We start from the raw sequence: 16,746 nt of genomic DNA on the forward strand, positions 1-16,746 counted from the left end.
CTTTAATTTTAATTTAAAAGTGTTATTTAAGTATTTTAAAATTTTTATTATAATTATTTAATATTATTTTTATTTATTAGTATCATTTTACTCTTTATTTTGAAAGTTTGCATCAATTTTTTCATGAATGTAATTTTTTCCCCATTCAAATTTCAATTTAAAATTTTGAAAACCATTAAAATCTTATGTTGATATTTTTTGTGGTGAAAATTTCCTTAAATTTTTTTTTTTATTATAATTACATATGTAATTTTTATTTACATATTGTTCTACATTCTGTTATAAAACGGACATTTTGATAAAATTTAATTTTTATTATATTTAACTGCTTAAAACTTTTGTTTTTAATACCTTCTAATTATTAATCATATTTTTATTTATTTTTTATTTTTAATCATATTTTTAATTTTTGTAAAATTTGTATTTAAAATATTTCAATTTAAAAAAATATAAAAAATTGTAAAAGAAAACATATTGAATATTGTAGAAGTTCTGCGAAATTAATTTATTCACAATTTTCTAACACCCCTTACTAGCGCTCTACTAAATTTTGCTTTACTAACGCAAGTATTAGTAAGCAATGTTAGGTGGCAGCGCTGTCGTCACTACTTAGATCGTCTTTAATATGAGTGCCAAAATATTGCTGTCAAATTCCATACGGTTTTGGCATTGTGCACGCATAAATAGAGCCGGTCAAATTGCATACGGTTGTGAAATTGTTCGCTTAGTTCATCCGGCGTTAAATTTATTAAAAAGTACGCAAAGTATTAGGACATTTGCAACAACACAGGCAGTGAAAATGGCCGATTCAGTAGGTTTGTCCAATGAGGAGGCAGCGGCATTATGCAAGCCCGCAGATGCGGCGACCAAGGTATAGCGAATATAATTATAAGTATTATTGTATTGTAATTATAAGTATTAGTGAATTATGGGCGAGGTAGTTAATTATATATTATGTATAATTAAATATATATGTAAATATATTACCTTATATGTGCATAATTTGATTAATACGTATTATAAGCTTTATAAATATCGTATATATGGTTATGATCAATCGTCTGATGTTCTTATTAAACTATTAGAGAAACTTTATTAATTCTGTTGTGTAAAATTTCAGGATTTCCTCTTCCAACAAACAATGTACCGCATCAAAGATCCACGCAAATCACTGCCCTTTTACACAGGTGTGCTTGGCATGACATTGCTGGTGAAGTTGGATTTCCCCGAAGCCAAATTTTCCCTCTATTTTATGGGGTACGTACATGGGAGGTCACGTCCACTGATTATTTTATTGCTCTCAACTAAGAGTGCTTCTGATAAGATAAAAATACATGATTACGATCAATATGGAATTTTTTTTAAATAATTCCGTGTGTTTTAATAAGTACTAATGTATGTTTTTTATATATCTATGCCCATACTTGCAGCTATGAAAATCCTGAAGACGTGCCGAAAGATCCCTCGGAGCGTAAGCGTTGGGCAATGACCCGCAAGGCAACTGTGGAGTTGACACAGTAAGTTGAACTGATATAGATATATGTATAAACATATGTATATCTATGTACATATATCTATATATATTTGAATATTTAGTGTAAGGCATTAAAATATTTACATATAATTTTATCGGCGTTTTTTCAGCAATTGGGGCACGGAGAATGAAGATAAACCAGTATATCACAATGGCAACTCTGATCCTCGTGGCTTTGGACACATTGGCATATTGGTGCCTGATGTCTATGCTGCCTGCAAGCGGTTAGTGTGAAAAAAAAACGAATTAATAATTTATTAATTGCTGTTTAATAGAATTCTTAAACAAGTTTTAACTTAAATCTAAAATTTATCAAAGAAAAAAATATATATTATATATTAATACTTTACTTTAGCTCCGTTTCTATAGCGTTTTTCAAGGAATTTAAAATACTTATTTCTCTATATTCTCTATTTTCAGTTTTGAAGAGCAAGGCGTTGAATTTGTAAAGAAACCCGATGACGGTCGTATGAAGGGCCTGGCCTTCATTAAGGATCCCGATGGTTATTGGATTGAGATTTTTAAAGCAAACGTTGTATGAATATCAGACGAATAATATTTACAAATAAATTATATAATAATATTTATTTGTTGGATTTAATAATATAAGCATATAAATATTTCGAAATATATGTTTATATATGTATATATGTAAATAAATACATTTATGTTCAACATTCAAACTGGTTCATATTTTTATTTTTTTTTGGTAGTTTTCAGAAAATATTTTTTTTTCGTTGAAAAATTTCTAAATGTAAAGAAACAGTTTGAAAGTTTACAGTTTGCTAATGCAAATAGAAAAGTTCTAAATTTTTAATGCTTTAAAATGCAAATATCAAATATCATTGCCAAATTCATCGAAAAAGTCCCAAAGATTAGATGTACAGTTGTTAAAAATTTCAGTAAAAAATTAATTGGAATTTTTAGATTAGACCTTCCTAAATATAATATACAACCATAGTTTCGTGAACACTGATGTATATCATTCATGGGATTGTAGAGGGATTGTGCTGTATTAATTTTTAATATTTGTAATAAAAAAATATTTTGAAAAAAAAAAATTTTACTACATTTTGACTTGAAATTTGTTGTGAAATATTAGAAAATATTAAAATTTGTACAAAATTTTGTTTAGACTACAATATATGAGTGATAGAAAGTAATAAAAGTACATTTTCAAATGACTGAAATCTATTATTTATTAATTATAACATAATTGCGTAGTCGAAAGCGAAGAGAAAATTTGTATACAATTATAGGCTAACAACATGGTATTAACAAATTTGTAAGTTTCCAACAGAGTCGTTGTTATGCGTTGTTAAAAAGGTAATGACAAATGATTAAGCCGTCAGCAGCAACCAAGCCCCCTTAAATATTGCACATTTTATGTGTGTTGCGGCTAATATTGGACGTCATTGTATTCATAAAAATTACTGAATGAATACCAACACTCTTACAAAAAGCTACAAATCGCTATTTGCGCACGTGTGTATGCTTACACAGTGCAAGCGGTGCTCGCCCTCATGCTGCTGCTGCTGCGGCGCTGCAAGTACATACATATATGTGTATGTGTGAGCTTAAGAGAACGTTTAAGATAGCAATCAACTATTTATTTGCGACAAATTTTCCATTTTTCTTATTATACTTGCATGTGTCATGTGTGTATGTGTATGTATGTTTTAACCGTTTAATCTGTCACGACCTCTAATAAACACACTGACCCATGGGTGCTATCACGTATACAACGCAAAACAAATAAAGGCATGTGAAAATTAGTATATACATATGTATGTGTACATATGTGTGCGTGCTCATATCCTGCAACGCCCTTATCCATCACCAAGCTTTTCGGTGTGTGCAGTTTTGTTTACCTCAATAATAAATCGCTTGCTTGCGCCTAAATATATGTCACATTAGCGGCGTCGAAGTCGAAAATGGTGTTTACTGGCGATTGTTTGCATACCGTTACAAGTTTTGTCATTTATCAAAATTATGTACAACAAAATTTGAACTTAGCCAAATTTAAATTTTCACGCAGTCCTGAATTGTTTGAAAAGCCGCTGGCAGTTAACGTGGTTAAGTCGTCGCACGCGGTAGTAAAAAAACGGGCACTTAAAATCGGAAAATATTGTGAAAATTGAAAAATATTTGAAAAATAAATGCCAGCAGTGTATTACATACGGTTGCAGTTGTAAATGTCTAATAAGGCTGGAGATTAAAGTTTTGAAATTGAAAATCGCCGGGAAACACTTAATATGGAAATCAATGAGTCATCTTTGAGCGTTTTTTACCTCAGCAAATTGTTGGCTTTGGCACCGATTTCAATACAACAAAACGCGAAAGGCGTAATCGAGATAAAACGTAGTATAATGTTCTCTATATATGCTATCGCTTTGGGCCTAATAATGGGTGTGTATTGGCCACTACAAAAATAAAAAATATATGTATATATACCATATATACTTGTAAAATAAAAATAGTTTATTTTCATAACGTCATAATTTGATGTAATTAACATTATTGCAAATATAAGTTTACTAATTCTTTCATACAAATTGTGATGTGTTTTATAGTCATACTTTGCTACGAAGGCTTATTGTTCGACGCGAATTCTAAAGTTCCTTTGCGGTGAGTACGTATGAAAATGATGAAATGTGTTTCAAAAATCGATAGTGTTTACTAAGACACAAAACTATAGGCGGACAGTTGGCAAGAAAAAATTAGCATATTTAAAATTTTTGGGATTGAAGTACAGTAACAAATAAAAATCAAACGACAAAATGTCATTGCTTTAAAATATATTTCAAATTTGGAGCGACGTATATTAAAAATGTATGCCTTTCTCTCCAAAAGGTGGAGTTTCTTGAAAAGATGGTATTATAGTTCACAAAATCGAATATACCACAATGAGCAATAAATAGTAAGACTTTATTCATAATTTTTAAATTTGTAATTTATTCTTCAAAATCTATGTCGTTCCCCTTAAAGTAATCCGCCTTGGCCCTAATACACTTGGGCTAATGCTACACTTCACAAATTTTGTGAAAAACTCATGAAGATTTAATGTAGTATGCGACGATGCACGGGGGCAAAAACCAAGAATTGTCGGCCCATAATACCGGCCTCTTTTACGAAGAACTTCGCGCAAACAACGCATAACACTCAAATAACGGGTGGGCCATCTAACGCTTTAAATTTGAATTATCTATATTTCGACATTGGAAACGTCAAATACCATTCGGAAAGTGACAGATATTCAGTAAAAAGTCTAAAATTTACGAAATGGGTCGCTATTCACTAGAAAAAAGCCGTCTACAGTTCGCAGATGGGGCAGAAGATCGTTTGACCGAGGATGGTCAATTTTACCGAAAACTCATCTTTTCGGACGAGGCTCATTTCCATCTCGATGGTTACGTTAACAAGCAGAATTGCCGCATTTGGGGCACAGAAAACCCGCACATAATCGCCGAGAAGACAATGCACCCAACACGAATCACTGTATGGTGCAGATTTTGGTCTGGTGGAATCATCGGCCCATTTTTCTTCGAAAATGAAAAAGGAACCGTAACCATCAATGGTGAGCGATATCGCGAACCGAACCGAATTCTTCTTCAAGCAAATTGAAGAGGAAGACTTGGACAACATTTGGTTCCAGTAGGACGGCGCTACGTGCCATACAGCAAACGCTACACTCAATCTTTTACGCCCTATCTTCGAAATTTAAAATTTTATATGGCCCACTTTATAGTTTTCCTCGTTGACAGCCGGTCAGAAGGAATTAGGAATACGTTTCATGACATCCAGGTGGTCGGAAAGCCTTGTTTCACAGACGTTAACACGATACTGTTTTTCGAAAAAATTGTGTAATTTTGAAACCCATCGTGCTTTCACTTTTCTTTGGCTCAAATGATCTTCCAAAATGGTTTTCACTGATCCTTTCGATATTCCAACGATGCCAGTAAGACCCCTGACTGTTAATCGTCGATTCTTAAGCACCAATTCTTATTTTATTGTCTTGTTTGATCATTAGTTGATGTTAATGGCCGCCCTGGACGTAGTTCCTTGTCAACGCGTTCTCGACCCTTTTTGAATAATTTGTACCTATCAAAAACACTTGCTCACGATTTGCTCATAGATTTGTTTTAGTTTCAAAATACTAATTTGAAGATTAAAAGTAGGAGCAATTAAATCATTTTAGCTCTCAAATCAAATGGAAATACACAGGGAATATTGGTCAGAATGCTAACTTCTCCCTATATTTTTTTATGTGGAACATGTCCTAGTATTTTTTTTTCTAAATCAGAGTTTTATGTATTTACAAGGCCCCTAAATGTAGGCAATATGATAATATTTATCTCAAAAACTGGAAGCAGAAAATAACAGTTATTATATAATTTCTAACTAAAAACCATTATGAAGGAACGTTGGGATATACATACATACATACATACATATATGATGTAGAAATTGAAAATTTTTGTTTTTTGAGGACTGCAAAAATAATTAAAAAACTTTTAAATTTTGAATTTTATTTTTTATTCACAAAATAATTATTCTGTGAGCATTAAATAACTGTTATCAAATAACTCTCATTTTGTTAGCGAACAACAAAACTGGAAATATAACGATTATTCGTGAGGAAAAAATATAAATTGAAAAATTATTGTTTAAATTGCTTTTTTGTCCATTTCCTCATAACTGTTTTATATAATATAAATTTGTTTTTGTTTTTATAGTTAAATTTCTTAATTATTCAATGCAACATACCTTAATATGTCCTTTATGTTGATTTTTTAGAATGAATTCTTCTACCTCGAGGGTGGTTACAGCGATGGACGTTACTGTTGTGGTGTTCTCCAGTGTTGCTGGCATTGGATGTGGCATATTTAGTGTTACGCCTTCACGAGAGCTAAATTTGCGTTTAAGAAAGGTAAAGCAAAGATAGTCTTTACTATAATAGTAAAACTCTACAGGAAAATATTTATGCAATTCACAAGTCTCATAAAGTTGTAAGTTATAACGATTCGAAAACATAGCATTGAGAATTGTAAATGTGTAAACTCATTTTTGTATGAAATCCAACAACAATTTTTTTAAACAAGTGTAAAAATTTATAATTTTACGATTTTATGATGCTTTACGACAGGTTGTGAGTACCCCCAATTGAATTTACAAACTATCGAAATAACTGATTTCATAAATATTTAAGCAAAAGTAAAAGTAAACAAGTAAGGAAGGGCTAAGTTCGGGTGTCACCGAACATTTTATACTCTCGCATGCTAAGGTGATAATCGAGATTTCATTATCCGTCATTTACATATTTTTTTTATTTTGGTTCCTAATGTATATACATACTCGTATTATACAGAGAAGGCATCAGATGGATTTCAAAATAGCGTTATATTGGAAGAAGGCGTCCTTGTGAACCGATTTCGCCCATATTTCGGACATGTCATCAGGGTGTTAAAAAAATATTATAAACCGAATTTCACTGAAATCGGTAGAGTAGCTCCTGAGATATGGTTTTTGGTCCATAAGTGGGCGACGCCACGCCCATTTTCAATTTTTAAAAAAAGACTGGGTACAGCTTCCTTCTGCCATTCCTTCCGTAAAATTTAGTGTTTCTGACGTTTTTTGTTAGTCGTTTAACGCATTTTTTTTTATTTTAAAAATAACTTTTTTTTGGGTGGTGGGGGTGTTTTTTATCCTATTTCTTCATTTTTTGACCTGTATTTGTAATTGCCGGATGTAAACGACTCTATACAGTTTGGTTGACGTAGCTATAGTAGTTTCCGAGATATGTACAAAAAACTTAATAGGGGGCGGGGCCACGCCCACTTTTCCAAAACAATTACTTCCAAATATGCTCCTCCCTAATGTGATCCTTTGTGCCAAATTTCACTTTAATATCTTTATTTATGGCTTAGTTATGACACTTTATAGGTTTTTGGTTTCCGCCATTTTGTGGGCGTGGCAGTGGGCCGATTTTGCCCATCTTCGAACTTAACCTTCTTATGGAGCCAAGAAATACGTGTACCAAGTTTCATCATGATATCTCAATTTTTACTCAAGTTACAGCTTGCACGGACGGACGGACAGACAGACATCCGGATTTCAACTCTACTCGTCACCCTGATCACTTTGGTATACATAACCCTATATCTGACTCTTTTAGTTTTAGGACTTACAAACAACCGTTATGTGAACAAAACTATAATACTCTCTTTAGCAACTTTGTTGCGAGAGTATAAAAACGTTCCAAAATATCAGTATCAGTGGCTAAACGGCAAATTTCACCATTTTCTTGACAATATTATTAAGCGAATTTTTTCAACAGACAGATTAGGTTCTACAATCTCTTAGTATTGGCCGATGAATATGAGCTCTAAATATACATCGACAATCAGTTTGAGGCTAATATTGTATAATTAATTCTGATTATATGATTCAAATTTTCTTGAATAAAAGCTTAATGGCCACAACTTGGCGGCGGAAGTTCGTATTCCATTTAAGAATCGAATCTAGATTTCTCCATCCATTTTAATATAAATTTACCTTTCTATTTAGTTGAGTCGCAAATACAAGCGGGACGGGTGTACAGAGCTGAGTACTGTCAGGCGGTTAAGAAATGATTTAGACTGATTTTTCTTTTGGTTCGAAAATGAGGTTTAAATCGGCTTATGTCCGAAATTCTTCTCTGATTTTTATACTTTTGCAACATGTTGTTATAGAGTGTAATACTCGTAGTTTTGTTCACCTATCGATCTATTTGGACTATATTTAGTACGTGGCATTATTCTCATATTCTTATATCACAGTGCGAAAATGGCTGATAGCGGACTATAACTACGCCTATTTGCCATATATCACAATTTAAATTCCAGTTGAATATTTTACTTTCCAGTACACAAATCACAAAATAAATTATATAAGGCCACACATTTTTGTACTAATATTTCTTTTAAAGTGTTATATACCACCTTATAAGCAAAAGTTTCTTAAATCCAACCTAATCTGTTCAAGCCAATAAATACCGAATATCTGTAGTTAACTTTTTAACGAAAATATCTGTCAATAATAGTATATACAATTGAAATTAAAAGCGAATCCTTTCCAGACAACAGTAATTCTGTGTATCAACACTTCAGTGAGCTGTTAATTTCACGTTTTGGGTCGGTCGATTGGCCACTAAGATCGTGTGATATCACACTGTTAAGCTTTTTCTTGTGGGGTTATGTATATTCAAAAGTCTATGCAGACAATTTCGCTTCGACTCAAGCCTTGGAAGAAAACATCACCGTTGTCATTCGTCAGTTACCAGTCAAAATGCGCGAATGTTAATAAACATTTCCCATTAAATTTGAAGTTTCTGTGTTTGTTTTTAAAGTATGGAACGTCGAAATGGATTACCCTTTACACAAGATGATTTTCGTATTTCTAACAAACCTTATGTCGAATATGTAGATCAGTTTATAAGTTATATATAGTATATGTATATATAAAATTGCTTAAATTTCGATGCTCTGGTTGACGTTTTACACCTTAAATTATTTTCCTGGCTTTGATTGTTGCAAGTTGCAAGATTATAAAATGTTCGATTCAACCCGAACTTAGCTCTTTCTTACTTGTTTCAATGAACTATATGATTTAAAGTACACCGGAAGAAAATTAATAACACACTGTAAATGAGAGCTATTGTAGAAGTTACCGACCCGTTTCGGACATTTCTGGAGGAGTTTTGTCAAATATCACAAACTCCGTGCCACCAAATATTTTTGATGTCTTTCTAAACGCCACAGTTTTCTATTGTAAAGTCGCATAAGCTGTGGGTATTCTAAATATTATTAGATAGGCGGTAGACGTGTTTGCCATCACATTGCAGCACCGATGCTAAGAGAATATAATGCACCAAACTTGGAAAAATTTAGTCTAAAATTCTTTAACTAATTCATATGAAAAATAAATAATAAATTAAGCATTTTTAACAGTTTTGAATGAAAACTTTTTATATAAAAATAAATTTCACGCTTCGAATCTTTTTTTTTATATATAGTACATACTCTGTATAAAAGAAGTTAATAGTAAATATATATTATCTTTCAGTTCGATGCCTCCTTGCATTCATTTTCAAATTTCAAACGTGATCGGATAACAACCAGAATAATGGCCATCATACCGATGACTATAAGCGGAGCACTAATAGGTTATTTTATATTTTATATTTTAATTTCTTAAACTTTATAACTAAAGAAAAAAAAACTATACTTTAAAGCTTTCGATATATGGACATGGGTACTACAAATAGAAATTTCACCAAACATGAGCTCAAGTGAGTAAATCCGAAATAACAAAAAACAAATAAAATTGCTAGCTTTATTTCGGAACATATTTTTCAGCCGCCAATGTCAAGTGGTATATCCCGTTTTACTTACTTTATTTTGTTATGATCGGTTTCCACATTTTATTCGCCAACACGGCAATTGGACTCGGCAGACGGTTTCGCCGTTTGAATGCAATGCTGAAATGTCAATACTTGTCTGGTAAAGATAATATATTTATTTTTCAAAATTATTATAATATAAAAATATGCTTGTCTACGCAGAAAGTAAACCATATAGCTTAGTGAGAGCGCAGATTAACAACATTAAAATCATACCTGACAAAGCGATGTCACTACACGAAAGTATAGACCGTTTGAACACGGAGTCGTTGCCCAAAGACGGTTTGGGTTAGTGAAATCGAGAAAAATTGGCGAAAATTTGATTTTTCAGTTTGTTCTACTCTTTTTTTTTAGGCAAAACACGTGTTATGCTCTTGAGATCACTTGCAGAAAACCACGAATCGTTGGGTAAATGCGTACAGATATTTTCAAGGTAATTATGTAACGATAAAATCGTAAGCGTTTAAATCAAACGCAATGTTAAAATGCCGCTTTTTTCGTTTTAGCACCTTCGGTATTGCCGTGCTGTGCATACTTGTTTCCTGCCTGTTGCACTTGGTTGCCACTGCGTATTTTCTATTTCTAGCATTGTTAAACCCAAATGTAACCGGTTATGCGTGGGGTCAGGTGCTGTGGATTTTTTTACACATATTAAGACTGTTACTGGTGGTAGAACCGTGCCACATGGCAACCTTAGAAGTGAGTGTTAAGCATATACTTGTATTAGATATTTTTGAATTTTAATACTCTTGCAACATGTTGCTACCGGGTAGCAGAGTTCGTTCATCTAACGGTTGTTTGTATCACCTAAAGCTCATAAATGATTAATCAGGATGACGAGATGAGTTGAAAACCGGGTAACTATCTGTTTCTCCGTCCGTCCGTAACCGTCCACTGCTACGCCCACAAAACGATATTTATCAAATAGCTACAAATTGCCAAAACTAAGCAGCAAATTAAAATACAAAACTGAAATTCGGTACAACAAATCACATGAAGAAGGTTTGAAAATATTTAAAAAGTGGGCGTGGCCTTTCCTTTTAATAAGTTTAAAGTATATAACTTTCCAACCATTTAAACTATGTACATACCAAATATTTTCGACCCATCTTACGATATTTTGAAAATAGGTGAAATCGGATGTAACCCCGCCAAATCCCCATACAACGGTTTTATTAAAAACTACTAAAAGTGCGTTAAAGACATCAAATTTTACTTCCGGGATGATACAAAGGGGCGCCGTCTACATTTAGGTGAAATCACATATCTCCAGAACTGTTCGATTAATTTTAACCAAATTTTGAGATAGAACCACTATACTATACACCTGCCACATAAACTGAACGATCGAAACCAAGTGTTTGTATGGAAAGCCTTTTCATTGGACGAGATATCGTCACGAAATTTTACATGGATCGAAAGCAATTAGGCAAACTCTGAAGATGTCATTCAAACAGAACGTTAAAAATCAAGATAGAGATTTTTTATATCCACTTATGCTATTATATAAAAATGCGCTTGTGTTGGGTATTAGGGTATTATGGTTTAAGTGCAGCCGAAGTTAACATATTTTCTTGTTATACTCTCGCAACAAAGTTGCTAAGGAGAGTATTATAGTTTTGTTCACATAACGGTTGTTTGTAAGTCCTAAAACTAAAAGAGTCGGATATAGGGATATATATACCAAAGTGATCAGGGTGACGAGAGAGTTGAAATCCGGATGTCTGTCTGTCTGTCTGTTTGTCCGTCCGTCCGTGCAAGCTGTAACTTGAGTAAAAATTGAGATATTAAGATGAAACTCGGTACACGTATTTCTTGGCTCCATAAGAAGGTTAAGTTCGAAGATGGGGAAAATCGGCCCACTGCCACGCCCACAAAATGGCGGAAACCGAAACCCTATAAAGTGTCATAACTAAGCCACAAATAAAGATATTGAAGTGACATTTGGCACAAAGGATCGCATTATAAAGGGGCATTGGACCTAATTTTTTTGGAAAAGTGGGCGTGGCCCCGCCCCCTACTAAGTTTTTTGTACATATCTCGGAAACTAATAGAGCTATGTCACTCTACTCTATAGAGTCGTTTCCTTCAGGCACTTCCATATACAGTTCAAAAATGGAAGAAATCGGATAATAACCACGCCCACCTCCCATACAAAGGTTATGCTGAAAATCATTAAAAGTGCGTTAGCGAACTAAAAAAAACCTCAGGAACACTAAATTTTACGGAAGAAATGGAAGAAGGAAGCTGACACCCTGATGACATGTACGAAATATGGGCGAAATCGGTTCACAACCACGCCTTCTTCCAATATAACCCTATTTTGAATTCCATCTGATTCCTTCCTGTATAATATATAAGTACAGTAGGAACCAATGATGATAGCGGAATAAAACTTTACACAAATACGGTATTTGAGCTGAGGTATCCCTTGTGGAAAAATTGTCGTGATCGGACTATAACTTTTCAAGGTCCCTGATATCGAACACGAAGAACTCAGTGCCTAACCTAACCTAACCTAATTTTTCACCGAAAATATCGGTAAATCTCTCAGTATTTAATTCTAATTAATTTTACAGCAAAATAAAAAATATGTAAATGACGAATAATGAAATCTCGATTATCACTGTACCATGCCAGAGTATAAAATTTTCGGTGAATCCCGAACTTAGCCCTTCCTTACTTGTTTTATATAAAATTTTGCCAAAATTAACCCTTCAGAACTTGTTTATTAGAATATTATGTAGATTAGATTTATTTGAATTTTTAATAATTATTTTTAAATATATTTTTGCAGTCAAAGAAGACCATACAAATTGTTTGTGAGATCGAGCGTAAAATGCATGAGCCTGTGCTAGTTGAAGAGGTAACCTGTGTGACATATCTATTATCTATTTTTATTAGGTAAATTGTTTCTTTATGATAGATTAAAAAGTTCTGGCAACAATTACTTGTTATCGATGTAGAATTTTCTGCTCTCGGGCTTTGTCGCATTAACAGAAATATACTAACAGCGGTAGGTGCCTACAAAATATTTATAATTTAAAATTTAATATTTCCTAATTTCTTTTTTTTTATTAATTTGTTACATTTTTTATTTCAAATTACTATTGAAAATTAGACATAAAGTCAGTTGTGAAAAGGTAAAAAAAACAAAAAGTAAAACAATTTCCTCGTTTTTATAAATAACACTGGTATACTGGTGGTTTTGTTTCGCTGGATATATTTAAGATCGATTTTGGATATATGTATTTGTGTCCACAGTTCATGGAATTAAGTTTTGTAAGACTTCGGTTTAATTTTAAAGCTTTATTTCCATTTTACGCTACAAGAATCAGTAAACAAGAAAAAAGATAAGAATTAGTTTTGTTCTGGAAAAGTAAGGACATATTTTCGAAAACATGTGTAATATTTTAGTAAAACCCCTTTTTTGGCCTTTTCGTTCATAAGTTTCCTGATAGCAATATCTTTTTAAGGACCAGCAGTAATCTGTCATCTTATAACGATCTCAACAACCTTGATATCCTTCTTCCAACACATTTTGATCCTGGTTGATCTCAATAGCCTTGATGCCTCACTAAAATTTCCAAAATTTTATTCGAAAATCTAGATAGTTTTAACTTGATACTCAAATTTGCTCCAGGAGGCTGACCGTTTGCCCGCAAATTTTACACAATTTGTTCATAATTTGATACTTAATGGTACCCAAACCGACTAGACTCGACTATGAACACAAAGTATTTCCACAATTCCACATTCATAACTTTGTCAAAATCTGCATCTTTCTTTCTTTGTTGTATCAAATATTCCACCTTTCATCTTTTTCATACTAAGTACCGAAATTTTCTACAAATATTACTAAACCAATATCTTTCAACGTCCAACGCTTTGAAAAAATTGTTTTGTCATTGCTAAGTTGTTCACGTATTACATACAGTGAGTTCATTTTACGAAAATAACTTTGGTGTTGATATTTCACCCTTTTATTCACAGCGATTGATGTACTGTCTTAATATCTAGGTCTTTGGCGACATAAATGTCTCTGAGTGATCCATACGATTTGCTTTTGAAACAAAAGTGAAATTTTCATTGAGTAAATCAGAACACTTTGTAGACTGTAATTTTAGATATCTCCACGTTTTATTTTTAGTAAAACCTTAAAACTTTCCGCATAATTTTTCGCATATTTTCGGCAAGGAGCTTGAAGGTGGAGATCATGCGTTGTTTGTATGCGTCAAAAAGGCTCAGAGAACCCAGGCCATGACTGTAAAAGTAAATTTTTATTACTAGCAAGCCGATATTTATCAAATTATTGGATATGCAATTCTCTTATTAACAAGAGCACATTCAATATCTTCATGAACAGTTCGTAATCTAGACACTTGACATCATCAAAATTTGTTAAGATGTCCAAGCCAACACTTTGCTTTTGTTGAATTGTGTTATCTATGTAAGCTGATTTTATTTATAATACTGCATATAATACAAAAATAGGAAAAATTTAAATAAAATATTCTCACACAGTAAAAGTTCCATCCGTGCTACAAAAACAACCGTAATTACTTTTAATCAATTAATTACATTTTTTTTAAGCAAGTTTTATTTCGTTTTATGTAAGTATTTTTAAAAATTTTGGACCTAATTCGGCCTGAGGGGTTGAAGTCGAGGTTGACTCAATTATCGATTTAATGGACTGCTTCACACCAGTCAGATTTCTGGGTTTTGTTTTGTTCCTTTTTACTTCACAAAACCCCGTAAAAAACTTCTGACGCAGTGACCTGGGGACCAGCGGAATTATGCGTTGTAATGACCCTTCTCCAAACTCGAAGTAACGAAACTCTTGGATTTGCTTAAATTTATGAAGCAACAGACACTATTGTTTCTTGAACACGAAAATACGGATCTCGATGGTCGGTCTTCCTGCGATACTTCCAGAATCGGCAAACATACTGACCAACCTCATAATATTCCATCTACTCGGGGCAGTGCCGCCAAAATCTCAACTGAATTGCCTTTTGACGGAAATGACGGACTACGCAGCATGGCACCGCCGCACAATCCAAACCTTCTTAAAAAAAAAACTAAAATGATATCCAGCCAACTGAGAAAAAGTAAAGTCGATTACTCACACAGAAAAAAGGTGATTGCGGTTTGTTTTTGTAGCACGATTCTTCCGCCACCTTGTATACATACCAAATTTAAAAAAAAAAATTATATTTAACAGATGTTTTATATTATCGATAAACATTTTTATAAGTTTTTCTTCTTTTGAAAAGAATGTAAGGTGAGACTTACGAGCTTAAGTCATTGTTAATAAATATTGAATGAATTGAAATCAAAATAAACATTATAATCTGTCCTTTCATTACTTACAGCTTAGTTCAGCTATCGCTACATATCTGGTTATACTCATACAGTTCCAAAAAGCAAGCGGTTGAGGCATTATCCTTTTATTTTGTGAATTTCGAGTTAAACCACTTAACAGAAATAATGCCGAAAGGATGTTTAACAATACATTTGGAAATATTGTAAATTCAAGAAGAAATAAAAATGTAAATAAACAATGAATTAAAAACTGTACTTTGTATAATTGTATAACATATATATGATATTATTTTGCAAAAATTTTTATAAAAAATTTATGTAGTTTATTTTACAAATACATCGAAAAATCTGCGGGGCATTAGGTCAATTAGCGACTTTGTGCCTCAATATTCTTCATTTAACAAGGTGTAAACAATTTTGTTTTAGGACAAACATTTTCAGGTTTCCAAATTTCAAATTTTGACTTGTGGGCACAACGCGGTTAATTTCTGGGACCGTCACGTTTATGTGGAAATGTTTGAAACATCAAGTTTAATAATTGTTTTTATACTCTCGCAACAAAGTTGCTAAGGAGAGTATTATAGTTTTGTTCACATAACGGTCCTAAAACTAAAAGAGTTATAGGGTTATATATACCAAAGTGATCAGGGTGACGAGTAGAATTGAAACCCGGATATCTGTCTGACCGTCCGTCCGTCTGTCCGTCCGTCCGTGCAAGCTGTAACTTGAGTAAAAATATAGATATCATTATGAAACTTGGTACATGTATTTCTTGGCTCCATAAGGTTAAGTTCGAAGATGGGCAAAATCGGCCTACTGCCACGCCCACAAAATGGCGGAAACCGAAAACCTATAAAGTGTCATAACTAAGCCATAAATAAAGATATTAAAGTGAAATTTGGCACAAAGGATCGCATTAGGGAGGGGCATGTTTGGTCGTAATTTTTTTGGAAAAGTGGGCGTGGCCCCGCCCCCTACTAAGTTTTTTGTATATATCTCGAAAACTACTATAGCTATGTCAACGAAACTCTACAGAATCGTTTCCTTCAGGCATTTCCATATACAGTTCAAAAATGGAAGAAATCGGATAATAACCACGCCCACCTCCCATACAAAGGTTATGTTGAAAATCACTAAAAGTGCGTTAACCGACTAACAAAAAACGTCAGAAACACAAAATTTTACGGAAGAAATGGCAGAAGGAAGCTGCACCGAGCCTATTTTTAAAAATTGAAAATGGGCGTGGCGTCGCCCACTTATGGACCAAAAACCATATCTCAGGAACTACTCGACCGATTTCAATGAAATTCAGTATATAGTATTTCCTTAACACTTTGATGACATGTACGAAATCTTCTTCCAATATAACGCTATTTTAAATTCCATCTGATGCCTTCTCTGTATAATATATACATTAGGAACCAATGATGATAGCGGAATAAAACTT

The 16,746-nt window shown here is 33.0% G+C and overlaps 2 protein-coding genes across 2 annotated transcripts; both read left to right on the plus strand.

Moving 5' to 3' along the window:
• The first annotated feature begins 609 nt into the window (after positions 1-609).
• Positions 610-2,217, plus strand: LOC105224526 (lactoylglutathione lyase). The gene is made up of 5 exons (XM_011202632.4): positions 610-871; positions 1,121-1,257; positions 1,431-1,517; positions 1,645-1,758; positions 1,955-2,217. The coding sequence occupies exons 1-5, from the start codon at positions 626-628 to the stop codon at positions 2,073-2,075; spliced, it is 705 nt and encodes a 234-aa protein (XP_011200934.3). The 5' UTR covers positions 610-625; the 3' UTR covers positions 2,076-2,217.
• Positions 2,218-3,217: 1,000 nt separating this feature from the next.
• LOC105224551 (gustatory receptor for sugar taste 43a) lies at positions 3,218-15,465 on the plus strand. Its single transcript, XM_049451599.1, has 12 exons — positions 3,218-3,943; positions 4,108-4,162; positions 6,332-6,464; positions 9,638-9,737; positions 9,807-9,863; positions 9,931-10,074; positions 10,137-10,262; positions 10,329-10,407; positions 10,481-10,673; positions 12,772-12,840; positions 12,901-12,990; positions 15,350-15,465. Exons 1-12 carry the CDS (start codon positions 3,790-3,792, stop codon positions 15,410-15,412), a joined length of 1,263 nt encoding a protein of 420 aa, XP_049307556.1. The 5' UTR covers positions 3,218-3,789; the 3' UTR covers positions 15,413-15,465.
• The last annotated feature ends 1,281 nt before the right edge of the window (positions 15,466-16,746 follow it).

The sequence above is a fragment of the Bactrocera dorsalis genome, chromosome 3, assembly GCF_023373825.1.
Source record: "Bactrocera dorsalis isolate Fly_Bdor chromosome 3, ASM2337382v1, whole genome shotgun sequence".
NCBI lineage: Eukaryota > Metazoa > Arthropoda > Insecta > Diptera > Tephritidae > Bactrocera > Bactrocera dorsalis.

Excerpts from the sequence above, each read along its gene's own strand:
- LOC105224551 (XM_049451599.1), top strand. The coding sequence starts at position 3,790 with ATGGAAATCAATGAGTCATCTTTGAGCGTTTTTTACCTCAGCAAATTG. Across the intron at positions 4,163-6,331 it reads AATTCTAAAGTTCCTTTGCG|AATGAATTCTTCTACCTCGA; the intron begins GTGAGTACGTAT and ends TTGATTTTTTAG. Across the intron at positions 10,674-12,771 it reads GCCACATGGCAACCTTAGAA|TCAAAGAAGACCATACAAAT; the intron begins GTGAGTGTTAAG and ends ATATTTTTGCAG.
- LOC105224526 (XM_011202632.4), top strand. The coding sequence starts at position 626 with ATGAGTGCCAAAATATTGCTGTCAAATTCCATACGGTTTTGGCATTGT. Across the intron at positions 872-1,120 it reads CCGCAGATGCGGCGACCAAG|GATTTCCTCTTCCAACAAAC; the intron begins GTATAGCGAATA and ends GTAAAATTTCAG. Across the intron at positions 1,258-1,430 it reads TTTTCCCTCTATTTTATGGG|CTATGAAAATCCTGAAGACG; the intron begins GTACGTACATGG and ends CCATACTTGCAG.